The sequence below is a fragment of the Sphaerodactylus townsendi genome, linkage group LG06 (genome assembly GCF_021028975.2).
Source record: "Sphaerodactylus townsendi isolate TG3544 linkage group LG06, MPM_Stown_v2.3, whole genome shotgun sequence".
Taxonomy (NCBI): Eukaryota; Metazoa; Chordata; class Lepidosauria; order Squamata; family Sphaerodactylidae; genus Sphaerodactylus; species Sphaerodactylus townsendi.
The window spans coordinates 5,636,959-5,663,338 of record NC_059430.1 but is presented as its reverse complement, the minus strand read 5'-3'; the positions used below and the strand labels follow the sequence as shown (position 1 = coordinate 5,663,338).

The window sequence follows — 26,380 nt, the reverse complement described above, 5'->3', positions numbered from 1 at the left end:
GGGGGTGGGGGGGGGGGGGGGTGGGGGGGGGGGGGGGTGGGGGGGGGGGGGGGTGGGGGGGGGGGGGGGTGGGGGGGGGGGGGGGTGGGGGGGGGGGGGGGTGGGGGGGGGGGGGGGTGGGGGGGGGGGGGGGTGGGGGGGGGGGGGGGTGGGGGGGGGGGGGGGTGGGGGGGGGGGGGGGTGGGGGGGGGGGGGGGTGGGGGGGGGGGGGGGTGGGGGGGGGGGGGGGTGGGGGGGGGGGGGGGTGGGGGGGGGGGGGGGTGGGGGGGGGGGGGGGTGGGGGGGGGGGGGGGTGGGGGGGGGGGGGGGTGGGGGGGGGGGGGGGTGGGGGGGGGGGGGGGTGGGGGGGGGGGGGGGTGGGGGGGGGGGGGGGTGGGGGGGGGGGGGGGTGGGGGGGGGGGGGGGTGGGGGGGGGGGGGGGTGGGGGGGGGGGGGGGTGGGGGGGGGGGGGGGTGGGGGGGGGGGGGGGTGGGGGGGGGGGGGGGTGGGGGGGGGGGGGGGTGGGGGGGGGGGGGGGTGGGGGGGGGGGGGGGTGGGGGGGGGGGGGGGTGGGGGGGGGGGGGGGTGGGGGGGGGGGGGGGTGGGGGGGGGGGGGGGTGGGGGGGGGGGGGGGTGGGGGGGGGGGGGGGTGGGGGGGGGGGGGGGTGGGGGGGGGGGGGGGTGGGGGGGGGGGGGGGTGGGGGGGGGGGGGGGTGGGGGGGGGGGGGGGTGGGGGGGGGGGGGGGTGGGGGGGGGGGGGGGTGGGGGGGGGGGGGGGTGGGGGGGGGGGGGGGTGGGGGGGGGGGGGGGTGGGGGGGGGGGGGGGTGGGGGGGGGGGGGGGTGGGGGGGGGGGGGGGTGGGGGGGGGGGGGGGTGGGGGGGGGGGGGGGTGGGGGGGGGGGGGGGTGGGGGGGGGGGGGGGTGGGGGGGGGGGGGGGTGGGGGGGGGGGGGGGTGGGGGGGGGGGGGGGTGGGGGGGGGGGGGGGTGGGGGGGGGGGGGGGTGGGGGGGGGGGGGGGTGGGGGGGGGGGGGGGTGGGGGGGGGGGGGGGTGGGGGGGGGGGGGGGTGGGGGGGGGGGGGGGTGGGGGGGGGGGGGGGTGGGGGGGGGGGGGGGTGGGGGGGGGGGGGGGTGGGGGGGGGGGGGGGTGGGGGGGGGGGGGGGTGGGGGGGGGGGGGGGTGGGGGGGGGGGGGGGTGGGGGGGGGGGGGGGTGGGGGGGGGGGGGGGTGGGGGGGGGGGGGGGTGGGGGGGGGGGGGGGTGGGGGGGGGGGGGGGTGGGGGGGGGGGGGGGTGGGGGGGGGGGGGGGTGGGGGGGGGGGGGGGTGGGGGGGGGGGGGGGTGGGGGGGGGGGGGGGTGGGGGGGGGGGGGGGTGGGGGGGGGGGGGGGTGGGGGGGGGGGGGGGTGGGGGGGGGGGGGGGTGGGGGGGGGGGGGGGTGGGGGGGGGGGGGGGTGGGGGGGGGGGGGGGTGGGGGGGGGGGGGGGTGGGGGGGGGGGGGGGTGGGGGGGGGGGGGGGTGGGGGGGGGGGGGGGTGGGGGGGGGGGGGGGTGGGGGGGGGGGGGGGTGGGGGGGGGGGGGGGTGGGGGGGGGGGGGGGTGGGGGGGGGGGGGGGTGGGGGGGGGGGGGGGTGGGGGGGGGGGGGGGTGGGGGGGGGGGGGGGTGGGGGGGGGGGGGGGTGGGGGGGGGGGGGGGTGGGGGGGGGGGGGGGTGGGGGGGGGGGGGGGTGGGGGGGGGGGGGGGTGGGGGGGGGGGGGGGTGGGGGGGGGGGGGGGTGGGGGGGGGGGGGGGTGGGGGGGGGGGGGGGTGGGGGGGGGGGGGGGTGGGGGGGGGGGGGGGTGGGGGGGGGGGGGGGTGGGGGGGGGGGGGGGTGGGGGGGGGGGGGGGTGGGGGGGGGGGGGGGTGGGGGGGGGGGGGGGTGGGGGGGGGGGGGGGTGGGGGGGGGGGGGGGTGGGGGGGGGGGGGGGTGGGGGGGGGGGGGGGTGGGGGGGGGGGGGGGTGGGGGGGGGGGGGGGTGGGGGGGGGGGGGGGTGGGGGGGGGGGGGGGTGGGGGGGGGGGGGGGTGGGGGGGGGGGGGGGTGGGGGGGGGGGGGGGTGGGGGGGGGGGGGGGTGGGGGGGGGGGGGGGTGGGGGGGGGGGGGGGTGGGGGGGGGGGGGGGTGGGGGGGGGGGGGGGTGGGGGGGGGGGGGGGTGGGGGGGGGGGGGGGTGGGGGGGGGGGGGGGTGGGGGGGGGGGGGGGTGGGGGGGGGGGGGGGTGGGGGGGGGGGGGGGTGGGGGGGGGGGGGGGTGGGGGGGGGGGGGGGTGGGGGGGGGGGGGGGTGGGGGGGGGGGGGGGTGGGGGGGGGGGGGGGTGGGGGGGGGGGGGGGTGGGGGGGGGGGGGGGTGGGGGGGGGGGGGGGTGGGGGGGGGGGGGGGTGGGGGGGGGGGGGGGTGGGGGGGGGGGGGGGTGGGGGGGGGGGGGGGTGGGGGGGGGGGGGGGTGGGGGGGGGGGGGGGTGGGGGGGGGGGGGGGTGGGGGGGGGGGGGGGTGGGGGGGGGGGGGGGTGGGGGGGGGGGGGGGTGGGGGGGGGGGGGGGTGGGGGGGGGGGGGGGTGGGGGGGGGGGGGGGTGGGGGGGGGGGGGGGTGGGGGGGGGGGGGGGTGGGGGGGGGGGGGGGTGGGGGGGGGGGGGGGTGGGGGGGGGGGGGGGTGGGGGGGGGGGGGGGTGGGGGGGGGGGGGGGTGGGGGGGGGGGGGGGTGGGGGGGGGGGGGGGTGGGGGGGGGGGGGGGTGGGGGGGGGGGGGGGTGGGGGGGGGGGGGGGTGGGGGGGGGGGGGGGTGGGGGGGGGGGGGGGTGGGGGGGGGGGGGGGTGGGGGGGGGGGGGGGTGGGGGGGGGGGGGGGTGGGGGGGGGGGGGGGTGGGGGGGGGGGGGGGTGGGGGGGGGGGGGGGTGGGGGGGGGGGGGGGCGGGGGGGGGGGGGGGGGGGGGGGGGGGGGGGTGGGGGGGGGGGGGGGGGGGGGGCGGGGGGGGTGTGGGGGGGGGGGGGTGGGGGGGGGGGGGGGGGGGGGGGGGGGGGGGTGGGTGTGCCGAGAGGGGGTTACTAATGGGTGATTTTGCCACGTGATTTTTGCCTTAGTCACGCCCCTCCTCTCAGCAGTAGCCCGCAGAACTTGGAGCAGTCTAGCAGGAGGTGCACCGGCGTGCGTGGCAGCCTGCGCCTGCGTGCATTCGTTTCCCGCCCAAGGACTGGCGCAGCGGCTGCGTCCTTGCCACAGCCCCGTCCAGGAATGCCCCGCTCCCCGGACTGCCCGGCCCATTGGCGCTACGCCACAGTTTGAATCCCACCACCACCATGGGAACCTGTTGCTAAAATTTTTGGATCCCACCACTGGCTCTAAAGCAGGGGTGTCCAACTAACTGGCCATGCCAGCAGGGGCTGATGGGAATTGTAGTCCATGAACCTCTGAAGCACCAGAGTTGGACACCCCTGTTCTAAAGCATCCCTGGACTCGTTATTTAACAGATAAACAGTCTTTTGCTAGTCTGTCCAGCACTCTAAGCCCATCAGTAAGGTCGAGAGGAACTGTGTTCTGGCCCCGCTACAAAGGGGCAATAATACAGAACATGGTGTACAGTTTGTGCAGTTTTCCAGTGTGCAGATGCAAAGACTCTCGCTACGGGGTGTTTTGGAGCCTCTTCCATCCCACAAAGCGGGAGAAATCACATTGCATCTGGCCAAAGGGATGGCACGTCGGTGCTCCGGGTTGGAAAGAGCAAACAAATATCTGGCTACACCTAGGCGGCCGTAAGGAATGCCAAGAGGGGAGAGCAGAGCAGCAATGGAAGATTTGGGGTGGAGTTTGAGGAGGGCGTGGCTTGGGGAAGGGAGGGGCCTCAGCCCCTGTCTTGTCACCTTACTCAGCAAAATTTGCCACAGTAAGACTAGATTCCCCCATCTCTGGTCTGTTTGCTAAGCTCTGTCCGTTGGTGGACGGGATGCGGGACAGACTCGGGGGGGAGTTGGCCCAAGCATAGCAGAAGGGGTCTGCCAAGTCTCTGAATGAGTCTCTGCCCATCAGATGCAGCTTTATCTTTGGTCCATTTGCTAAGCTCCATCTGTTTGTGGACAGAATGGGAACCAACTCGTGGGAAGCGAGCCTGAGCATAGCAGGAGGGATCTGCTGAGTCTCTGAATGAGTCTCTGCCCACCAGGTGCAGCTTTATCTTCGGTCCGTTTGCTAAGCTCCATCTGTTTGTGGACGGAATGGGGACCAACTCGTGGGACGCGAGCCTGAGCATAGCAGGAGGGATCTGCCGAGTCTCTGAATGAGTCTCTGCCCACCAGGTGCAGCTTTATCTTTGGTCCGTTTGCTAAGCTCCATCTGTTTGTGGACGGAATGGGGACCAACTCATGTGGAGCGAGTCTGAGCATAGCAGGAGGGATCTGCCGAGTCTCTGAATGAGTCTCTGCCCACCAGGTGCAGCTTTATCTTTGGTCCGTTTGCTAAGCTCCATCTGTTTGTGGACGGAATGGGGACCAACTTGCGGGAAGCGAGTCTGAGCAAAGCAGGAGGGATCTGCCGAGTCTCTGAATGAGTCTCTGCCCACCAGGTGCCGGGACTGGCGACGTGGGCGTGGTCATCGTGGACCCCCAGGGCCGCCGCGACACCGTGGAGGTGATCTTGGAGGACAAAGGGGATAGCATCTTCCGGTGCACCTACCGCCCCGTCCTGGAGGGTCCGCATACCATCTATATCACCTTCGCTGGAGCCCAGATCCCCAAAAGCCCTTTCGTGGTCAACGTGGCTGAAGGTGAGTCCTTCAGACTGTCCCCGTTCCGGGGGTCTCTTCCTCTCCCCCCTGCTTCCTTGTCCTGCCCTGCCTCTTGCCTGATTTTTCAAACTCTATTCTAATGATTTCCCTTCCGCTACACATGCAGAAACCACTGGGCGCACTGGTTAGAAGGCTAAACTGGGAGAGCCAATTAAAATCCCTGTTCTGCCAAGGGTGACCTTGGGCCAATCGCTATTTTGCCCAAACCTACCTTGTAGGGCTGTCGTGAGGACAAACAAAGGGAGGGCAATCTCTGTATGCTACTCCAAGCCCTTTGGAGAAGGACCTTGATTAAAAAATGGAATAGACTAGAGTGGGAGGCAGTGAAACACCTGTTCCCACCTGGCCTGGATGTTGTTCTATTCCCGCAACATCGCTGACACATTCGGTGCTGCTGTCTTCTAATTGCGGTCCAGTTATTCTAAAGAAACAGGCTAGTCGATTTCCATGTGGATAAACCTGGGATCTCGTGACTGGTCTCCATTCTCACTGTCCAGACATGAACAACAGGAATATTTGACACATTAAGAACATAAGAACTTAAGAACTAGCCTGCTGGATCAGACCAGAGTCCATCTAGTCCAGCTCTCTGCTACTCGCAGTGGCCCACCAGGTGCCTTTGGGAGCTCACGTGCAGGAGGTGAAAGCAATGGCCTTCTGCTGCTGCTGCTGCTCCTGAGCACCTGGTCTGCTAAGGCATTTGCAATCTCAGATCAAGGAGGATCAAGATTGGGAGCCAGAGATCGACTTCTCCTCCATAAATCTATCCAAGCCCCTTTTAAAGCTATTCAGGTTAGTGGCCATCACCACCTCCTGCGGCAGCTTCCTGCTAAAGCTGTCTTTCTACATCAAGCTATCGAGCTTTAGCAACTGGGCCTCCTTTTCCACACAAAAGATGCACTTTGAATACACAGAACACTTTGTTGTTTTTGGATTGCTGTACAAAGTTCCTGGGTGGAAGGTTTCCAACGGTCCTGTTTCGCTAAGTTAACTCCAGGTCACCCAGTGAATTAGTAGATCCTGAAGCGTTTCTCATGCCAGTGGTGTGGGAACAGGATGAGGTTAATTCCAGCTGAAGAAATTGCACTCTCCACGTGCTCAGAGGTTATCTTGTTTCTCTCATGGAGCTGAATTTCACTTTCAGAGCAGTTTCTAAGGCTGCTTGGGAAAGGATCAAGAGGTCAGTATCCCCAATACGCAGGTGGGCAAACTGTGGCTAAGATCCACTTGCCTCTCCCTGCGTCCAGGCTGCCTGCTCTCCAGGGAAGCTCCCAGCTAGGGCCCCAATCCCCCCCTGCTTCTTCATCCCATCGTCCCTCACTAACTCTTCCTCTCCTCTCTCGACCGACACCTGCAGCGCTGCCTCCCCTGCCTCTGCCTGGTGTCGCCCCCATTCAGATCATCCCTCAGTCCGTCCGCACCCCACCCGCTGACCAGGGCAAGAAAATCCCGCCCGCCACACTGCCCAAGCCACGCAAACCAAGTTAGTAGTGCAATCCTGGCCGAGCTTTGTCTGTGTCCCTGCTTCTGGGCATGGCTGGACCTGACTCGGCATGGGCATGGCATGGAAACTGCGTGGTGACAACCCTTCCCCCTTCCCTCTTCCCCTTTCTCTTCCCCTTCCCATTCCCCTTCCCTGTTTCCCTTCCCCCTTCCCTGTTTCCCTTCCCCTTCCCCTCTCCCCTTCCCTCTTTCACTTCCCTGTTTCCCTTCCCCTTCCCCTCTCCCCTTCCCCTTTCTCTTCCCCTTCCCCTTTCTCTTTCCCCTTCCCTCTTTCACTTCCCTGTTTCCCTTCCCCTTCCCCTCTCCCCTTCCCTCTTCCTCTTCCCTTTCTCTTTCCCCTTCCCTCTTTCACTTCCCTGTTTCCCTTCCCCTTCCCCTCTCCCCTTCCCTCTTCCCCTTCCCCTTCCCCTTTCTCTTTCCCCTTCCCTCTTCCCCTTTTTCTTTCCCTTTCCCCTTCCCTCTTCCCCTTTCTCTTTCCCTTTCCCCTTCCCTCTTCCCCTTTCTCTTTCCCCTTCCCTCTTCCCCTTTCTCTTTCCCCTTCCCTCTTCCCCTTTCTCTTTCTCTTTCCCCTTCCCTCTTCCCCTTTCTCTTTCCCCTTCCCTCTTCCCCTTTTTCTTCCCATTTCCCTTCCCCCTTCCCTCTTTCCCTTTCCCTTCCTCTTTCCCTTCCCTCTTTCACTTCCCCTTTTCCCCTTCCCCCTTCCCCTTTCTCTTTCCCCTTCCCTCTTCCCCTTTTTCTTCCCATTTCCCTTACCACTTCCCTCTTCCCCTTCCCCTTTCTCTTCCCATTCCCCTTCCTTCTTCCCCTTCCCCTTTCTCTTCCCATTTCCCATTCCCCTTTCCCTTTCCCCTTTCCCTTCCCCTTTCTCTTTCTCTTTCTCTTTTTCTTCCCCTTCCCCCTTCCCTGTTTCTCTTCCCCCTTCTCTTCCCATTTCCCTCTCCCCCTTTCTCTTCCCCTTCCTCTTTCTCTTCCCCTTCCCTTTGATTGGTATCTTGGTTCACAGCAGGGATTGAAAGATTAATTCAAACTGTCTGTCCCTCAATCTAGCCATAAGCTAAAGTTTTGCAAAACCAACCCTGGCCATTTCCGGACAAGTCACTGAAAGCATTTGCAAAACATTTTCAAGCCCATCCCTCACTTGTTCACGCTCCCCCTCTCAAAATGTTTCTTAGCCACCATTTTGTGATCCTTCAAAGCCTTCTACAAACTCAGAAAATTGCGCCTCGGAGGTAGTCCCGGGACTGCTAAGAGGCATGGGAAACAATTCAAAGACATACGCACAGCAAGCCAAAATGTTTCGAAAACTTTTCAACAGAAGAATCTCTAAAATCGAGGATGCATTTTAAATGTTTTGAGACTGGAAATAGAATGTTTTGGATTAAAAACATGGCAGAACTCCTCGGAGGAAACTTTTTATTTCCTGCCCCAAAACGTTTTATTTCGTTGTGCGGGAAAGGCCCACGTGGCTCATTAAGGATTTGGGGGCAAAATTAGCTTCCAGAGGCAGCAACCATCAGCAAAGCAGTGGTGTAGGAGGTTAAGAGCTCGTGTATCTAATCTGGAGGAAGCGGGTTTGATTCCCAGCTCTGCTGCCTGAGATGTGGAGGCTTCTCTGGGGAATTCAGATTAGCCTGTACACTCCCACATATGCCAGCTGGGTGGCCTTGGGCTAGTCACAGCTTCTCGGAGCTCTCTCAGCCCCACCCACCTCACAGGGTGTTTGTTGTGAGGGGGGAAGGGCAAGGAGATTGTCAGCCCCTTTGAGTCTCCTGCAGGAGAGAAAGGGGGGATATAAATCCAAACTCTTCTTCTTCTTCTTCTTCTTCTTCTTCTTCTTCTTCTTCTTCTTCTTCTTCTTCTTCTTCTTCTTCTTCTTCTTCTTCTTCTTCTTCTTCTTCTTCTTCTTCTTCTTCTTCTTCTTCTTCTTCTTCTTCTTCTTCTTCTTTCCTTCCTCTCCCCGCAACAGACATCTTGTGAGGTAGGTGGGGCTAAGCAAGTTCAGAGAGAATTGTGAATGGCTCAAGGTCAGCCAGCAGGCTTCAGGAGTGGAGAATCAAACCCAATTCTCCTCCTCCTCCTCCTCCTCCTCCTCCTCCTCTTCTTCTTCTTCTTCTTCTTCTTCTTCTTCTTCTTCTTCTTCTTCTTCTTCTTCTTCTTCTTCTTCTTCTTCTTCTTCTTCTTCTTCTTCTTCTTCTTCTTCTTCTTCTTCTTCTTCTTCTTCTTCTTCTTCTTCACCAACATGACATCCCTTCAAATATCTACACCTGGCTATCATGTCACCTCTTAACCTTCTCTTCACCAAACTGACCATCCCCAGCTCCCTAAGTCTCTTCTCGTAGGGCATGGATTCCAGACCTTTGACCAGTTTGGTTGCTCTCCTCCGGACCCGTTCCCCACAAAGAACCCCACAAGGTGGTGAGATTTGATTGGAGAGGATGGATTTAGATATGGACTCTGTTCTTACGTGGTGTCTCACTGGGACTGAGAGACCGTACTGGTTTCCATTTGCCCACTTATGGTGGGAGAGCTCCAGCTAGTGGGATGCCCTTGCCTGCCGACGCTTAGCTGATTGGCGGATGGAAACTGGGGCCAAAGGCCACGTGGTCATGTGGATGAGGAAAATAAGGCCTTGCCTACTTACAGGAAGCTGTGGCCATAAAGTCCCTGGTGATTCCCAAAGAGAAGAAGAGGAGTTTGGATTTATATCCCCCCCTTTCTCTCCTGCAGGAGACTCAAAGGGGCTGACAATCTCCTTGCCCTTCCCCCCTCACAACAAACACCCTGTGAGGTGGGTGGGGCTGAGAGAGCTCCGAAAAGCTGTGACTAGCCCCAGGTCACCCTAAAGCTCCTTGAAGTGATAAAGGTAGCTCTAGCAATTGCCGAAAAGTCTTACCGGGTATGATTTTACCGGGTTTGAATCCCTGCTCTGGCATAGAGGACCACTGGGTGACCTTAGGCAAGAAGAAGAAGAAGAAGAAGAAGAAGAAGAAGAAGAAGAAGAAGAAGAAGAAGAAGAAGAAGAAGAAGAAGAAGAAGAAGAAGAAGAAGAAGAAGAAAAAGAAGAAGAAAAAGAAAAAGAAAAAGAAAAAGAAAAAGAAAAAGAAAAAGAGTTTGGATTTATATCCCCCCTTTCTCTCCTGCAGGAGACTCCAAGGGGCTTACAATTTCCTTGCCCTTCCCCCCTCACAACAAACACCCTGTGAGGTGGGTGGGGCTGAGAGAGCTCCGAGAAGCTGTGACTAGCCCAAGGTCACCCAGCTGGCGTGTGTGGGAGTGCACAGGCTAAACTGAATTCCCCAGATAAGCCTCCACAGCTCAGGTGGCAGAGTTGGGAATCAAACCCGGTTCCTCCAGATCAGAGTGCACCTGCTCTTAGCCACTACGTCACTGCTGCTCCTATGCCACTGCAAATTATACACTCTCAGCCTAAACTACCACGCAGGGTTGTTGTGTGGATAAAATAGAGAAAGGCAAATAAACAAATACGCAAATGTGACGTCCCTCACACCCACGGCACCTGCATTTCCCTGATCGTTCCAAGCCAAACGGACCCCCTTCTTGGCCAAAGGCAGCCTGGAACGGCATCGGCCGCTGCATGTCCCTTGCTTGCATTTTGACCCTAGAGGAGTCCTTCAAGCTGCTCCAATGGCTGTCGGGACCTGGCTTTGTGCGCAGGTGTGTGCTTGGGCGATGCCCTACTTGCAACACTTTCATGGCTTCCGGAATGGCCAAGTGCTTAGCCCCACAAAGCCATCTGCCCCCTTATAGACGCCTTGCCCTTACCGTGTACGGCACTTTCCCAAGCCCTAGAGGCCAGGTGCATGGGGAATGGTGAACCGGTGCTTGAGTTCCGTGCGGGGCCCCCCCCATGAGGACGCTGAGCTCTCCTCTCCTCTTTCCTCTGCAGCTTGCAACCCGAACGCCTGCCGGGCCATGGGCCGCGGGCTGCAGCCAAAGGGGGTGCGCGTGAAAGAGGTGGCCGACTTCAAGGTCTACACAAAAGGAGCCGGCACCGGGGAGCTGAAAGTCACCGTCAAGGGGCCAAGTAAGTGCTGGAGCCTTTCTTCCCGGGGTGGCGCGCAGATGCCGGGGAGCGGTTGGGATCGGGTTCCAGCTCTGAGTTGGAAAGTCCTGGGAGGTTTGGGGGGCGCAGCAGAGTTTGGGGAGGGGAAGCAGGACGCCGTAAACCTCACCCTCCGTTTTCTCCTGGGGAACGGATCCCTGTCGATTCCAGGACCCCCCTGGAGGTTGGCAACTCCAGACTGGGGGGTGGCACAAGGCTGGCTTCAACTTTTGGGGGATCGTACAAGGGACGGATTAGTGAGGGGCTTTTGGCCTGAGACCCTGGAGAGCAGCTGCCAGTTTGAGTAGGAAGGGGAGTGAGAGAGGGGAGGAGGGGAGGGGTGGCATGCAAGGGAGGGGAGGGAGGGACGGGGAGGGGGTGTGGCATCTGGACATGGCCCACCCACCCTAGCAGAGGTAGGGGGAGGGGAAGTAGGGGTGGCATGCAAGGGAAGGGGAGTGAGAGAGGGGAGGGGGCGAGGGGTGGCATGCAAGGGAGGGGAGGGAGGGGGAGGGGCGTGGCATCTGGACACGGCCCACCCACCCTAGCAGAGGGAGGGGGGAAACAGGGAGTGGCATGCAAGGAAGGGGAAGTGAGAAGGGAGAGGGTAACATTACAAGGGAGGGAGGGAGGGAGAAGCGTGGCATCTGGATGTCGACGGCCCACCCACCCTAGCAGAGGTAGGGGAGGGGAGGTAGTGGCATGTGGGCGGGAAGCGGAAGTGAGGCAGAGGGAGGGGCCAGGGGTGGCATGCAAGCGGGAGGGGAGGGGAGGGCGCGGCAGGCCCACCCACCCTAGCAGAGGTAGGGGAGGGAAGTAGGGGTGGCATGCAAGGGAGGGCCTCGCCTGGAGATTGGCAACTGTAAACCTCTGTAGTGTTTCCACCCTTCAGGAAGTGAGTGGACATCTTACAGCAGTGGTGGCGAACCTTTGGCACTCCAGATGTTATGGACTACAATTCCCATCAGCCCCTGCCAGCATGGAGGGGCTGATGGGAATTGTAGCCCATAACATCTGGAGTGCCAAAGGTTCGCCACCCCGGTCTTACAGGATTGCGCCTATTCTCCATTTCCCTGGAGAAAATGGCTCCCTTGGAAGGTGGAGTCTGTGGCATTATATCTGGCTGAGGCCCCTCCCCTCCCCAAGCCACGCCCTCCTCAAACTCCGCCCCAAATCTTCAGGAATTCCCCAACTCGGAGTTGGTGACTTGGGGGCCACCACGCCAGCTGTTGGTTCTTTCCTCTCTTGCTCACACTTCCTCAGGGCAGAAAAGTGAAAGGCAACAGTGCCCCCTGGTGGCAGGGAGGCTTCCGTTTGAAAGTTTGATTATAGTTGTTCAATGAGCTATAAATGCTTTTGTATCAAAGAACCATGTTCAGTAATGCACAAAATCATGGTTTTGACAAAAGCAGAGCATAAAAACGAAAGATAATCCTCATATTAGTTTGGGACAATATTCTAATGTGGAAGCGTACGATCTTCTCATCCGCTGCCCCCCAAGTGATTGCACTAACATCTTTATCTGAGACAGCATATAGCAGTGATGGCGAACCTTTTCAAGACCGAGTGCCCAAATTGCAACCCAAAGCCCACTGATTTATCGCGAAGTGCCCACCCTGTAATTTAACCTGAATGCTGAGGTTTTAGAAAAACCGTTTGGCTCCCTCTTCCTCCGTCCCACCTGCTCAAGAAGGGGCCGGCCTGCTGTAGCCTCCAGCAGGTCCCGCGCGCACTGCTCTGTGCCTCTCTAGCATCTCTGCCTCCTCTGCACCCACCCCCCCCCTCGGGCAGCAGCCACCCAGAGCACAGGCACCAGGCCCACCAGCCGAGTCCTTCCTGCTCACCGCGGTGCGCGCACGTCGTGCTCAGTGGCCCAGGCCAGCCTAGATGTGTGTGTGTGTGGGGGGGAGGGTGATTTTCCGCCCCCCCACATGACAAACTCTGTGTATGCGTGCCCACAGAGAGGGCTCCGAGTGCGACCTCTGGCACCCGTGCCATAGGTTTGCCATCACTGGCATATAGCAATCCCAATCAAACAATTCAAAAAACTCTGTGAGTGGAAATGTGTTTTGCGGCCCCGCCTGCTCACCCTTCCTGCCTCTCCACCCCCTTTCTTCCAGAAGGTACCGAGGAGCCAGTGAAAGTTCGGGAAGTTGGTGACGGCGTGTATGAGTGTGACTATTACCCTGTGGTGGCCGGGAAGTACGTGGTGTCCATCACCTGGGGAGGCCATGCTATCCCAAGGAGGTAAGCGCATGGCTGAGTGTTGGATGCAAATTTGGACATGCAGAAAATGTGGCGTTGGGTGCAGCATACAACCTAAATATTCAGCTAAATGTATATAATTAGGCACCAGGTCTTTATAACTTGAAAGTATGTAATTAGTGCCAAGTGATATATATACTACCCCAGTACTGCCCCATTTCAGTTGTAGATTTTTTGTGTTATCAACCTCTGGAATTGTTTTTGTCTTCTTGTCATGCATGCCCTTTCTATTTATCACTTCCAATTTTATCAAACCAACCCTGGAACCAGGGGGGCATCCATTGAAAATGCTGGGGGGAAGAATTAGGACTAATCAAAGGAAACACTTCTTCACACAACGTGTGATTGGTGTTTGGAATATGCTGCCACGGGAGGTGGTGATGGTCACTAACCTGGATAGCTGTAAAAGGGGCTTGGATAGATTGATGGAGAAGTCGATCTATGGCTACCAATCTTGATCCTCCTTGATCTGAGATTGCAAATGCCTTAGCAGACCAGGGGCCAGGGGTGTAATGCCCATTGGGCAAGGTGGGCAGCTGCCCAGGGCACCACCTTGGGGGGGGGCATCAAAATGCAGGGTTCGTTTTTGGGTATTTTTAGTGGTTTTCCATTGTTTGCCTGCAGGGGCCCCAGTTTTTAAGCTAGCGGCATATCATCAGGAGACTGTCATTATGTTACCCCTCAGGTTTGGTGAGGTTTGGTTCAAGGAGTCCAAAGTTATGGACTCCCAAAGGGAGTGCCCCCATCCCCCATTGTTTCCAATGGGAGCTAATAGGAGATGGGGACTACAGTTTTGAGGGTCCATAACTTTGGCCCCCCTGAACCAAACTGCACCAAACTTGGGGGGGTCTCATAAGGACAGTTTCCAGATGATACTCTGGAATTTTGGTGCCGAAAAATCCAAAAATGCGCCCCCTGAAGGAACATCCAAGAAATTCGCCCAAGAATCTTTGTTCTGCATTGAGTTTTCTGTATTGTTGTCAATGGGGGTTGCAGGCTTGGGGGGGGGGTACATTTCTGAAGGCACAGTCTCAAAACTTTCAGGGTATCACAAGGAGACTGCCCTGATGATACCCTCCAGGTTTGGTGCAGTTTGGTTCAGGGGGATTAAAGTTATGGACCCTCAAATCTGTAGCCCCCATTAGCTCCCATTGGAAACAATGGGGGATGGGCACCCCCTTTGGGAGTCCATAACTTTGGACTCCTTGAACCAAACCTCACAAAACTTGGGGAGTAGCGTAAGGACAGTCTCCTGATGATACGCTGAAATTTGGTGCTGATATGTCTAATAATGCACCCTCTGCAGGCACCAATGTCCTGGTGCAAAAGAAATTTTGTCGTGGTGGAGTGGCCGCCCATAGGGCGGGGGGGCATCCAACTCAGGTTTTGCCCAGGGCTACAGTTTGCCTCGTTACGCCCCTGCCGGGTGCTCAGGAGCAGCAGCAGCAGAAGGCCATTGCTTTCACCTCCTGCACGTGAGCTCCCAAAGGCACCTGGTGGGCCACTGCGAGTAGCAGAGAGCTGGACTAGATGGACTCTGGTCTGATCCAGCAGGCTAGTTCTTATGTTCTTATGTTGGAAATGTAGGACTATAAATAAGCTCCCCAAGAAGTAAAAATAAATCCTCATGCAGTGCCTTGGTTGTGTCTGTCCTCTCTTCCAGTCCCTTCGAGGTACAGGTTGGGCCAGAGGCTGGGCTCCAGAAGGTCCGGGCCTGGGGACCCGGCTTGGAGACGGGTATGGTGGGCAAGTCTGCCGACTTCGTGGTGGAGGCGATTGGCACAGAAGTGGGAACGCTGGGTGAGTGGGAGCCACCGCAAGAATGCTGGGTCAGGAGTGGAGGAAGGTCACGTGCCGAACTGTGTCTCGCCTGCTCTCCGGCTCACCCGCTTGGCCTCTCTCCCCCTTCCGCAGGCTTCTCCATCGAAGGGCCCTCCCAGGCCAAGATCGAGTGTGACGATAAGGGCGACGGCTCTTGCGACGTCCGATATTGGCCCACCGAGCCGGGGGAGTACGCCGTGCACGTGATCTGTGATGACGAGGACATCAAGGACAGCCCATTCATTGCCCACATCCTGCCCGCCACCAATGAGTACTTCCCTGAGAAGGTAGGCCTTCCGCTGCGTAGGCAGCCAATCAGGGATCCTAGCATTGTTCCCAGCAGCCCTGGTCCAGTCAGTCAAAGGCAGACGTGTAGCTGCAACAGAGAGGGGGGCGCCCCGCCCCGGGTGTGCACCATTGGAGTCATGTGGGGGGCAGAAAATCGCCCCATACCCCTCCCCTTCCCCTCTTGCCCCCCATTCCCCCCACTTACCTCAGTTCAGTCTGAAAAAGTTCAGGATGAAAAAGCGGCCTGGTGGGAACTACACTTCCCAGGATACCTTGCAGCTCCAAAGTATCCTGGGAAGTGTAGTTTCCACCAGGCTGCTAGGGTAAGTAGGGGCACCGTGGTGAGGTGCATGGGGTGGGGCCAATCTGAACAGCAACTATCCTGACCTAATTTAGAGGTTACCAGAAGGGTGCTAGACCCCTTGGTTGCCACCTTTTTTGGGGGGCAGGAGGCCTTCCAAAATTGGACCTGATCTCCACACGAGAGCGATTAGCTCCCCAGGAGAAAACTGCCCCCCTTGAGGCTGGACTCAAGAGCTTTATACCCTGCTGAGCTGCCTCCCCTCCCCAAACCCTGCCGTCAGATGGCTCCACCCCCCGAATCTCCAGGGATTTCCCAACCTGGAGTTGGCAACCCTTCCTATATATATATTATTCCAATGAAGCATACGTCGTATAGTTGTGCCTAGTTTTGTTAGAAATGGGAGGGACCCTTGTATCCATGAGGCCTGGAATCTTACTTTTTTCTCCAGAAGAGTGAAGTTTGGCATTTTCACGGAGCTGCATTCTATTCCACGGCACATTCAGTATTTGGGGAAATGAATTACAGCGCAGGTGCAACCCTTATTGCTCCCTGCAGTTGTATTTGATGCAACCATGCCCCTAACCCTAATCCTAACCCTAAGCCTATTTGCGACTCTTCCAGGTGAAAGCTTTTGGCCCCGGCTTGGAGGCTGTTGGCTGCATTGTGAACAAACCCGCAGAGTTCACCATCGATGCCAGAGGGGCAGGAAAAGCCGAACTGAAGATCTATGCTCAGGTAAGAAGCGGCAGGCCCTGCGTTCTGACTGGTTCTGCCCCATTGGTTATTCTGTCACTTACATCTTGCATGCTGAAGGGAATTAACTGGGGCCTTCAGGTCCTGAGAGAGAGAGAGAGAGAGAGAGAGATAGAGAGAGAGAGAATCAAACTTTTAATGCCCTAAGTAGTCAGCTGTAGTGGTTAAGAGCGGTGGACTCTAATCTGGAGAACCAGGTTTGATTCCCCACTCGCCCACACGAGCGGTGGACTCTTATGAGGTGAACTGGATTTGTTTCCCCACTCCTGCATTCCATCTGGGTGACTGCTGTTGAATTGTCTGCTGGAAGGCTGCCTTCAGCCTGGAAGGGGAGGGGCAACTTAGAAATCACCAAATAATAAATAAAATAATAAATAAATAAAACTCCTCCTCTGAGTTGCCACCTGCCCAGGACGGCGGGATCACCCAAAGAGGCCCTCCGGAGAAGAGGGGAACGGTCCAGTGCAGCCCCAAGGACTGAGTCAGCCCCTCCCCACAAAAGCTCGGCTCCTTCACCCACCTGCATTTGCCCGGATTCCGCCGCTTGGCTGCACGGAAGGGAGGGAGACCCACGGCTGGAACTTAGGAACAGCTTTGCAATGTGAGGCTTTTCTTTTCAGGATGCGGAGGGCGTCCCCATCAACATCAAGGTCAAGGACAATGGCGACCACACCTTCTCGTGCGTCTACGTCCCCACCAAGCCCATCAAGCACACCATCATCATCAGCTGGGGGGGCGTCAACGTCCCCAAGAGCCCCTTCCGGGTACGTGGCCGATGCTTGTGTGACTCCTGTAGGTCTCGCAGGGCCGTCGCCGTGGCCCCTCGAGCTCGGCAGCCGGCTGTCGGCTGGCGGGTTGGTGGTCAGCGGCTGGGAGGGGGGGGTGTAGCTCCGTGGGGGCACACGTGTTTGGCATGCGTAAGGTGCCAGGTTCAATTCCTGACATCTCTCCCTTGAGAGCCTTTTTGTGCCTGAGACTATGGGATGGTTCTGTCACTGCAAACCAAGAGCCACGTGATAGACTAGGGCAGGGGTCGGGAACCCGCGGCTCGCGAGCCGCATGCGGCTCTTCCGCCGCTGTTCTGCGGCTCCATCAGCCGAGCCGTGGGGCCCCTCTTCACCCGCCCTGCGAGGAGCAGGGCGGGCGCATCTTTCCCCCGGCGGCCGGCCCGGCCGAGCCGCGGGGCAGCTCTTCTCCCGCCCTCACCGGCAGAGGCGGGGAGCATCCCTTCCCCGGGCAGAGCCCGCGTCCAGGACTTCAGGCGAACGCCGCGTATGATCGCCTTCTCGGGTATATAAAGGAGGAGAGTCGCGGCAGCTGGAGGCGGAGGGGGAATCTTGCTTGAAGGTCTTTTTTTCAGTTGTGGTGCGAGCTGCGAGGCCTGCGCCCAGCGCCACCCGCCATTCCCCTACCTCTGGCGGCTCACCGAGCATGCACGGCTTCGCCTGCACTGTCGGCGGTCCAAGCCGCCATCGCCCGGCGCTGGGGGAGGAGCGTTTGCGGCGCTGGCGAAGCGAACTCGGGTGGTTTTTTCCGGCCGCGCGCCCCTGGCAGAAGCGGCCCCCTTGCAGGCCGCTGGGACTGGAGAGCGCGGGGAGCCCATCCCTTGCAGCTCCCCCCACGCAGACCGGCCTGCCGTGAGGGCTTGGAGAGCTGGTGCTCTTGTCACGCGTTAAAGAGCTCCCGCTGATCACTAAACCTTCGATGGTGGTTGGGCGGTCTCTCGGGTGCGGACGTCCTCCCGCCTCGCGAGTGCAGCAGCTTGCCGCTCGCAAGTTTAAATCAACCCAGCGGGGGGGGGGGGGGGGGGGGGCCGCGGCCGGGGGGGGGGGGGGGGGGGGGGGGGGGGGGGGGGGGGGGGGGGGGGGGGGGGTGAGCCAAATGGCTCTTTGAGGGGGAAAGGTTCCCGACCCCTGGACTAGGGGGTCTCCGAACTTTTATTTTTATTTTCCCAACATAAAAAAGATTTTAAAAATACATATATCACTATACACTCCCTCATCCACTGTTATATGCGTACAGAATAAAAAATACAAAAAAGAACACAGGAAAAATTAAAATACCAATTTTACAATATCTAAGCACAACCTTTTATTACTAATGAAACACCAGGGCCTGTAAGACTGAGCTGTTCCACTGGGCTTTTGGGGAGACTAGCCGTTGATAGGGGCCCCCTCCCTCCCTTCTCGTTTTCTTTGACATCATAAAGATCCTACCACTCCTTCTGGGATTCTCTGTGGGAATTGATAGCAGGCGCCATCCTGAGTTAATTATTTGAGTTAATTAATTGATGCTGCATTTTAATGGGGTAAGGTTTATTTTTATTATTAGAGCCATCTTAACTTGTATTTATCGTCTTTAATTTGATTGTGCTCTTTTTATACTGTTCACCGCCCTGAGCCCTTCGGGGGAGGGCGGTCTATAAACCTAATAAATAATAATAATAATAATAATAATAATAATAATAATAATAATAAAACCACATAATAACTTCCTTCAGTCTCACTGTTGAACGCTAATCCACTCTAGGTTCGTGCATATATTTAAAATGAAACCATTTATCAAATATACACTATTCCATTACTAATATTCTAGTTCATTCTGCTGTTTTCGTTTAGATCTCAAATCCTGAAATTATTTCTCCTCTATCATACGTGTGCAATAGATAGTCCATAAAAGTATTGTCAAAGGCTTTCATGGCCAGATTCAACTGGTTCTGGTGGGTTTTCCGGGCTGTGTGGCTGTGGTCTGGTGGATTTTGTTCCTAACGTTTTGCCTGCATCTGTGGCTGGCATCTTGGGGGGGGGGTGGGGGGGGGGGGGGGTGGGGGGGGGGGGGGGTGGGGGGGGGGGGGGGTGGGGGGGGGGGGGGGTGGGGGGGGGGGGGGGTGGGGGGGGGGGGGGGTGGGGGGGGGGGGGGGTGGGGGGGGGGGGGGGTGGGGGGGGGGGGGGGTGGGGGGGGGGGGGGGTGGGGGGGGGGGGGGGTGGGGGGGGGGGGGGGTGGGGGGGGGGGGGGGTGGGGGGGGGGGGGGGTGGGGGGGGGGGGGGGTGGGGGGGGGGGGGGGTGGGGGGGGGGGGGGGTGGGGGGGGGGGGGGGTGGGGGGGGGGGGGGGTGGGGGGGGGGGGGGGTGGGGGGGGGGGGGGGTGGGGGGGGGGGGGGGTGGGGGGGGGGGGGGGTGGGGGGGGGGGGGGGTGGGGGGGGGGGGGGGTGGGGGGGGGGGGGGGTGGGGGGGGGGGGGGGTGGGGGGGGGGGGGGGTGGGGGGGGGGGGGGGTGGGGGGGGGGGGGGGTGGGGGGGGGGGGGGGTGGGGGGGGGGGGGGGTGGGGGGGGGGGGGGGTGGGGGGGGGGGGGGGTGGGGGGGGGGGGGGGTGGGGGGGGGGGGGGGTGGGGGGGGGGGGGGGTGGGGGGGGGGGGGGGTGGGGGGGGGGGGGGGTGGGGGGGGGGGGGGGTGGGGGGGGGGGGGGGTGGGGGGGGGGGGGGGTGGGGGGGGGGGGGGGTGGGGGGGGGGGGGGGTGGGGGGGGGGGGGGGTGGGGGGGGGGGGGGGTGGGGGGGGGGGGGGGTGGGGGGGGGGGGGGGTGGGGGGGGGGGGGGGTGGGGGGGGGGGGGGGTGGGGGGGGGGGGGGGTGGGGGGGGGGGGGGGTGGGGGGGGGGGGGGGTGGGGGGGGGGGGGGGTGGGGGGGGGGGGGGGTGGGGGGGGGGGGGGGTGGGGGGGGGGGGGGGTGGGGGGGGGGGGGGGTGGGGGGGGGGGGGGGTGGGGGGGGGGGGGGGTGGGGGGGGGGGGGGGTGGGGGGGGGGGGGGGTGGGGGGGGGGGGGGGTGGGGGGGGGGGGGGGTGGGGGGGGGGGGGGGTGGGGGGGGGGGGGGGTGGGGGGGGGGGGGGGTGGGGGGGGGGGGGGGTGGGGGGGGGGGGGGGTGGGGGGGGGGGGGGGTGGGGGGGGGGGGGGGTGGGGGGGGGGGGGGGTGGGGGGGGGGGGGGGTGGGGGGGGGGGGGGGTGGGGGGGGGGGGGGGTGGGGGGGGGGGGGGGTGGGGGGGGGGGGGGGTGGGGGGGGGGGGGGGTGGGGGGGGGGGGGGGTGGGGGGGGGGGGGGGTGGGGGGGGGGGGGGGTGGGGGGGGGGGGGGGTGGGGGGGGGGGGGGGTGGGGGGGGGGGGGGGTGGGGGGGGGGGGGGGTGGGGGGGGGGGGGGGTGGGGGGGGGGGGGGGTGGGGGGGGGGGGGGGTGGGGGGGGGGGGGGGTGGGGGGGGGGGGGGGTGGGGGGGGGGGGGGGTGGGGGGGGGGGGGGGTGGGGGGGGGGGGGGGTGGGGGGGGGGGGGGGTGGGGGGGGGGGGGGGTGGGGGGGGGGGGGGGTGGGGGGGGGGGGGGGTGGGGGGGGGGGGGGGTGGGGGGGGGGGGGGGTGGGGGGGGGGGGGGGTGGGGGGGGGGGGGGGTGGGGGGGGGGGGGGGTGGGGGGGGGGGGGGGTGGGGGGGGGGGGGGGTGGGGGGGGGGGGGGGTGGGGGGGGGGGGGGGTGGGGGGGGGGGGGGGTGGGGGGGGGGGGGGGTGGGGGGGGGGGGGGGTGGGGGGGGGGGGGGGTGGGGGGGGGGGGGGGTGGGGGGGGGGGGGGGTGGGGGGGGGGGGGGGTGGGGGGGGGGGGGGGTGGGGGGGGGGGGGGGTGGGGGGGGGGGGGGGTGGGGGGGGGGGGGGGTGGGGGGGGGGGGGGGTGGGGGGGGGGGGGGGTGGGGGGGGGGGGGGGTGGGGGGGGGGGGGGGTGGGGGGGGGGGGGGGTGGGGGGGGGGGGGGGTGGGGGGGGGGGGGGGTGGGGGGGGGGGGGGGTGGGGGGGGGGGGGGGTGGGGGGGGGGGGGGGTGGGGGGGGGGGGGGGTGGGGGGGGGGGGGGGTGGGGGGGGGGGGGGGTGGGGGGGGGGGGGGGTGGGGGGGGGGGGGGGTGGGGGGGGGGGGGGGTGGGGGGGGGGGGGGGTGGGGGGGGGGGGGGGTGGGGGGGGGGGGGGGTGGGGGGGGGGGGGGGTGGGGGGGGGGGGGGGTGGGGGGGGGGGGGGGTGGGGGGGGGGGGGGGTGGGGGGGGGGGGGGGTGGGGGGGGGGGGGGGTGGGGGGGGGGGGGGGTGGGGGGGGGGGGGGGTGGGGGGGGGGGGGGGTGGGGGGGGGGGGGGGTGGGGGGGGGGGGGGGTGGGGGGGGGGGGGGGTGGGGGGGGGGGGGGGTGGGGGGGGGGGGGGGTGGGGGGGGGGGGGGGTGGGGGGGGGGGGGGGTGGGGGGGGGGGGGGGTGGGGGGGGGGGGGGGTGGGGGGGGGGGGGGGTGGGGGGGGGGGGGGGTGGGGGGGGGGGGGGGTGGGGGGGGGGGGGGGTGGGGGGGGGGGGGGGTGGGGGGGGGGGGGGGTGGGGGGGGGGGGGGGTGGGGGGGGGGGGGGGTGGGGGGGGGGGGGGGTGGGGGGGGGGGGGGGTGGGGGGGGGGGGGGGTGGGGGGGGGGGGGGGTGGGGGGGGGGGGGGGTGGGGGGGGGGGGGGGTGGGGGGGGGGGGGGGTGGGGGGGGGGGGGGGTGGGGGGGGGGGGGGGTGGGGGGGGGGGGGGGTGGGGGGGGGGGGGGGTGGGGGGGGGGGGGGGTGGGGGGGGGGGGGGGTGGGGGGGGGGGGGGGTGGGGGGGGGGGGGGGTGGGGGGGGGGGGGGGTGGGGGGGGGGGGGGGTGGGGGGGGGGGGGGGTGGGGGGGGGGGGGGGTGGGGGGGGGGGGGGGTGGGGGGGGGGGGGGGTGGGGGGGGGGGGGGGTGGGGGGGGGGGGGGGTGGGGGGGGGGGGGGGTGGGGGGGGGGGGGGGTGGGGGGGGGGGGGGGTGGGGGGGGGGGGGGGTGGGGGGGGGGGGGGGTGGGGGGGGGGGGGGGTGGGGGGGGGGGGGGGTGGGGGGGGGGGGGGGTGGGGGGGGGGGGGGGTGGGGGGGGGGGGGGGTGGGGGGGGGGGGGGGTGGGGGGGGGGGGGGGTGGGGGGGGGGGGGGGTGGGGGGGGGGGGGGGTGGGGGGGGGGGGGGGTGGGGGGGGGGGGGGGTGGGGGGGGGGGGGGGTGGGGGGGGGGGGGGGTGGGGGGGGGGGGGGGTGGGGGGGGGGGGGGGTGGGGGGGGGGGGGGGTGGGGGGGGGGGGGGGTGGGGGGGGGGGGGGGTGGGGGGGGGGGGGGGTGGGGGGGGGGGGGGGTGGGGGGGGGGGGGGGTGGGGGGGGGGGGGGGTGGGGGGGGGGGGGGGTGGGGGGGGGGGGGGGTGGGGGGGGGGGGGGGTGGGGGGGGGGGGGGGTGGGGGGGGGGGGGGGTGGGGGGGGGGGGGGGTGGGGGGGGGGGGGGGTGGGGGGGGGGGGGGGTGGGGGGGGGGGGGGGTGGGGGGGGGGGGGGGTGGGGGGGGGGGGGGGTGGGGGGGGGGGGGGGTGGGGGGGGGGGGGGGTGGGGGGGGGGGGGGGTGGGGGGGGGGGGGGGTGGGGGGGGGGGGGGGTGGGGGGGGGGGGGGGTGGGGGGGGGGGGGGGTGGGGGGGGGGGGGGGTGGGGGGGGGGGGGGGTGGGGGGGGGGGGGGGTGGGGGGGGGGGGGGGTGGGGGGGGGGGGGGGTGGGGGGGGGGGGGGGTGGGGGGGGGGGGGGGTGGGGGGGGGGGGGGGTGGGGGGGGGGGGGGGTGGGGGGGGGGGGGGGTGGGGGGGGGGGGGGGTGGGGGGGGGGGGGGGTGGGGGGGGGGGGGGGTGGGGGGGGGGGGGGGTGGGGGGGGGGGGGGGTGGGGGGGGGGGGGGGTGGGGGGGGGGGGGGGTGGGGGGGGGGGGGGGTGGGGGGGGGGGGGGGTGGGGGGGGGGGGGGGTGGGGGGGGGGGGGGGTGGGGGGGGGGGGGGGTGGGGGGGGGGGGGGGTGGGGGGGGGGGGGGGTGGGGGGGGGGGGGGGTGGGGGGGGGGGGGGGTGGGGGGGGGGGGGGGTGGGGGGGGGGGGGGGTGGGGGGGGGGGGGGGTGGGGGGGGGGGGGGGTGGGGGGGGGGGGGGGTGGGGGGGGGGGGGGGTGGGGGGGGGGGGGGGTGGGGGGGGGGGGGGGTGGGGGGGGGGGGGGGTGGGGGGGGGGGGGGGTGGGGGGGGGGGGGGGTGGGGGGGGGGGGGGGTGGGGGGGGGGGGGGGTGGGGGGGGGGGGGGGTGGGGGGGGGGGGGGGTGGGGGGGGGGGGGGGTGGGGGGGGGGGGGGGTGGGGGGGGGGGGGGGTGGGGGGGGGGGGGGGTGGGGGGGGGGGGGGGTGGGGGGGGGGGGGGGTGGGGGGGGGGGGGGGTGGGGGGGGGGGGGGGTGGGGGGGGGGGGGGGTGGGGGGGGGGGGGGGTGGGGGGGGGGGGGGGTGGGGGGGGGGGGGGGTGGGGGGGGGGGGGGGTGGGGGGGGGGGGGGGTGGGGGGGGGGGGGGGTGGGGGGGGGGGGGGGTGGGGGGGGGGGGGGGTGGGGGGGGGGGGGGGTGGGGGGGGGGGGGGGTGGGGGGGGGGGGGGGTGGGGGGGGGGGGGGGTGGGGGGGGGGGGGGGTGGGGGGGGGGGGGGGTGGGGGGGGGGGGGGGTGGGGGGGGGGGGGGGTGGGGGGGGGGGGGGGTGGGGGGGGGGGGGGGTGGGGGGGGGGGGGGGTGGGGGGGGGGGGGGGTGGGGGGGGGGGGGGGTGGGGGGGGGGGGGGGTGGGGGGGGGGGGGGGTGGGGGGGGGGGGGGGTGGGGGGGGGGGGGGGTGGGGGGGGGGGGGGGTGGGGGGGGGGGGGGGTGGGGGGGGGGGGGGGTGGGGGGGGGGGGGGGTGGGGGGGGGGGGGGGTGGGGGGGGGGGGGGGTGGGGGGGGGGGGGGGTGGGGGGGGGGGGGGGTGGGGGGGGGGGGGGGTGGGGGGGGGGGGGGGTGGGGGGGGGGGGGGGTGGGGGGGGGGGGGGGTGGGGGGGGGGGGGGGTGGGGGGGGGGGGGGGTGGGGGGGGGGGGGGGTGGGGGGGGGGGGGGGTGGGGGGGGGGGGGGGTGGGGGGGGGGGGGGGTGGGGGGGGGGGGGGGTGGGGGGGGGGGGGGGTGGGGGGGGGGGGGGGTGGGGGGGGGGGGGGGTGGGGGGGGGGGGGGGTGGGGGGGGGGGGGGGTGGGGGGGGGGGGGGGTGGGGGGGGGGGGGGGTGGGGGGGGGGGGGGGTGGGGGGGGGGGGGGGTGGGGGGGGGGGGGGGTGGGGGGGGGGGGGGGTGGGGGGGGGGGGGGGTGGGGGGGGGGGGGGGTGGGGGGGGGGGGGGGTGGGGGGGGGGGGGGGTGGGGGGGGGGGGGGGTGGGGGGGGGGGGGGGTGGGGGGGGGGGGGGGTGGGGGGGGGGGGGGGTGGGGGGGGGGGGGGGTGGGGGGGGGGGGGGGTGGGGGGGGGGGGGGGTGGGGGGGGGGGGGGGTGGGGGGGGGGGGGGGTGGGGGGGGGGGGGGGTGGGGGGGGGGGGGGGTGGGGGGGGGGGGGGGTGGGGGGGGGGGGGGGTGGGGGGGGGGGGGGGTGGGGGGGGGGGGGGGTGGGGGGGGGGGGGGGTGGGGGGGGGGGGGGGTGGGGGGGGGGGGGGGTGGGGGGGGGGGGGGGTGGGGGGGGGGGGGGGTGGGGGGGGGGGGGGGTGGGGGGGGGGGGGGGTGGGGGGGGGGGGGGGTGGGGGGGGGGGGGGGTGGGGGGGGGGGGGGGTGGGGGGGGGGGGGGGTGGGGGGGGGGGGGGGTGGGGGGGGGGGGGGGTGGGGGGGGGGGGGGGTGGGGGGGGGGGGGGGTGGGGGGGGGGGGGGGTGGGGGGGGGGGGGGGTGGGGGGGGGGGGGGGTGGGGGGGGGGGGGGGTGGGGGGGGGGGGGGGTGGGGGGGGGGGGGGGTGGGGGGGGGGGGGGGTGGGGGGGGGGGGGGGTGGGGGGGGGGGGGGGTGGGGGGGGGGGGGGGTGGGGGGGGGGGGGGGTGGGGGGGGGGGGGGGTGGGGGGGGGGGGGGGTGGGGGGGGGGGGGGGTGGGGGGGGGGGGGGGTGGGGGGGGGGGGGGGTGGGGGGGGGGGGGGGTGGGGGGGGGGGGGGGTGGGGGGGGGGGGGGGTGGGGGGGGGGGGGGGTGGGGGGGGGGGGGGGTGGGGGGGGGGGGGGGTGGGGGGGGGGGGGGGTGGGGGGGGGGGGGGGTGGGGGGGGGGGGGGGTGGGGGGGGGGGGGGGTGGGGGGGGGGGGGGGTGGGGGGGGGGGGGGGTGGGGGGGGGGGGGGGTGGGGGGGGGGGGGGGTGGGGGGGGGGGGGGGTGGGGGGGGGGGGGGGTGGGGGGGGGGGGGGGTGGGGGGGGGGGGGGGTGGGGGGGGGGGGGGGTGGGGGGGGGGGGGGGTGGGGGGGGGGGGGGGTGGGGGGGGGGGGGGGTGGGGGGGGGGGGGGGTGGGGGGGGGGGGGGGTGGGGGGGGGGGGGGGTGGGGGGGGGGGGGGGTGGGGGGGGGGGGGGGTGGGGGGGGGGGGGGGTGGGGGGGGGGGGGGGTGGGGGGGGGGGGGGGTGGGGGGGGGGGGGGGTGGGGGGGGGGGGGGGTGGGGGGGGGGGGGGGTGGGGGGGGGGGGGGGTGGGGGGGGGGGGGGGTGGGGGGGGGGGGGGGTGGGGGGGGGGGGGGGTGGGGGGGGGGGGGGGTGGGGGGGGGGGGGGGTGGGGGGGGGGGGGGGTGGGGGGGGGGGGGGGTGGGGGGGGGGGGGGGTGGGGGGGGGGGGGGGTGGGGGGGGGGGGGGGTGGGGGGGGGGGGGGGTGGGGGGGGGGGGGGGTGGGGGGGGGGGGGGGTGGGGGGGGGGGGGGGTGGGGGGGGGGGGGGGTGGGGGGGGGGGGGGGTGGGGGGGGGGGGGGGTGGGGGGGGGGGGGGGTGGGGGGGGGGGGGGGTGGGGGGGGGGGGGGGTGGGGGGGGGGGGGGGTGGGGGGGGGGGGGGGTGGGGGGGGGGGGGGGTGGGGGGGGGGGGGGGTGGGGGGGGGGGGGGGTGGGGGGGGGGGGGGGTGGGGGGGGGGGGGGGTGGGGGGGGGGGGGGGTGGGGGGGGGGGGGGGTGGGGGGGGGGGGGGGTGGGGGGGGGGGGGGGTGGGGGGGGGGGGGGGTGGGGGGGGGGGGGGGTGGGGGGGGGGGGGGGTGGGGGGGGGGGGGGGTGGGGGGGGGGGGGGGTGGGGGGGGGGGGGGGTGGGGGGGGGGGGGGGTGGGGGGGGGGGGGGGTGGGGGGGGGGGGGGGTGGGGGGGGGGGGGGGTGGGGGGGGGGGGGGGTGGGGGGGGGGGGGGGTGGGGGGGGGGGGGGGTGGGGGGGGGGGGGGGTGGGGGGGGGGGGGGGTGGGGGGGGGGGGGGGTGGGGGGGGGGGGGGGTGGGGGGGGGGGGGGGTGGGGGGGGGGGGGGGTGGGGGGGGGGGGGGGTGGGGGGGGGGGGGGGTGGGGGGGGGGGGGGGTGGGGGGGGGGGGGGGTGGGGGGGGGGGGGGGTGGGGGGGGGGGGGGGTGGGGGGGGGGGGGGGTGGGGGGGGGGGGGGGTGGGGGGGGGGGGGGGTGGGGGGGGGGGGGGGTGGGGGGGGGGGGGGGTGGGGGGGGGGGGGGGTGGGGGGGGGGGGGGGTGGGGGGGGGGGGGGGTGGGGGGGGGGGGGGGTGGGGGGGGGGGGGGGTGGGGGGGGGGGGGGGTGGGGGGGGGGGGGG

At 69.9% G+C, this 26,380-nt stretch overlaps 1 protein-coding gene across 1 annotated transcript in view; it reads left to right on the top strand.

Moving 5' to 3' along the window:
• Positions 1-4,543: 4,543 nt before the first annotated feature.
• Positions 4,544-26,380, top strand: part of LOC125435273 (filamin-A-like) — a 66,080-nt gene continuing 44,243 nt past the window's right edge. Inside the window, 8 exon segments of the mRNA XM_048501462.1 lie at positions 4,544-4,763; positions 10,195-10,332; positions 12,471-12,597; positions 14,279-14,415; positions 14,530-14,723; positions 15,650-15,763; positions 16,402-16,631; positions 17,142-17,418. Coding sequence (XP_048357419.1) covers positions 4,544-4,763; positions 10,195-10,332; positions 12,471-12,597; positions 14,279-14,415; positions 14,530-14,723; positions 15,650-15,763; positions 16,402-16,631; positions 17,142-17,418 — 1,437 coding nt within the window.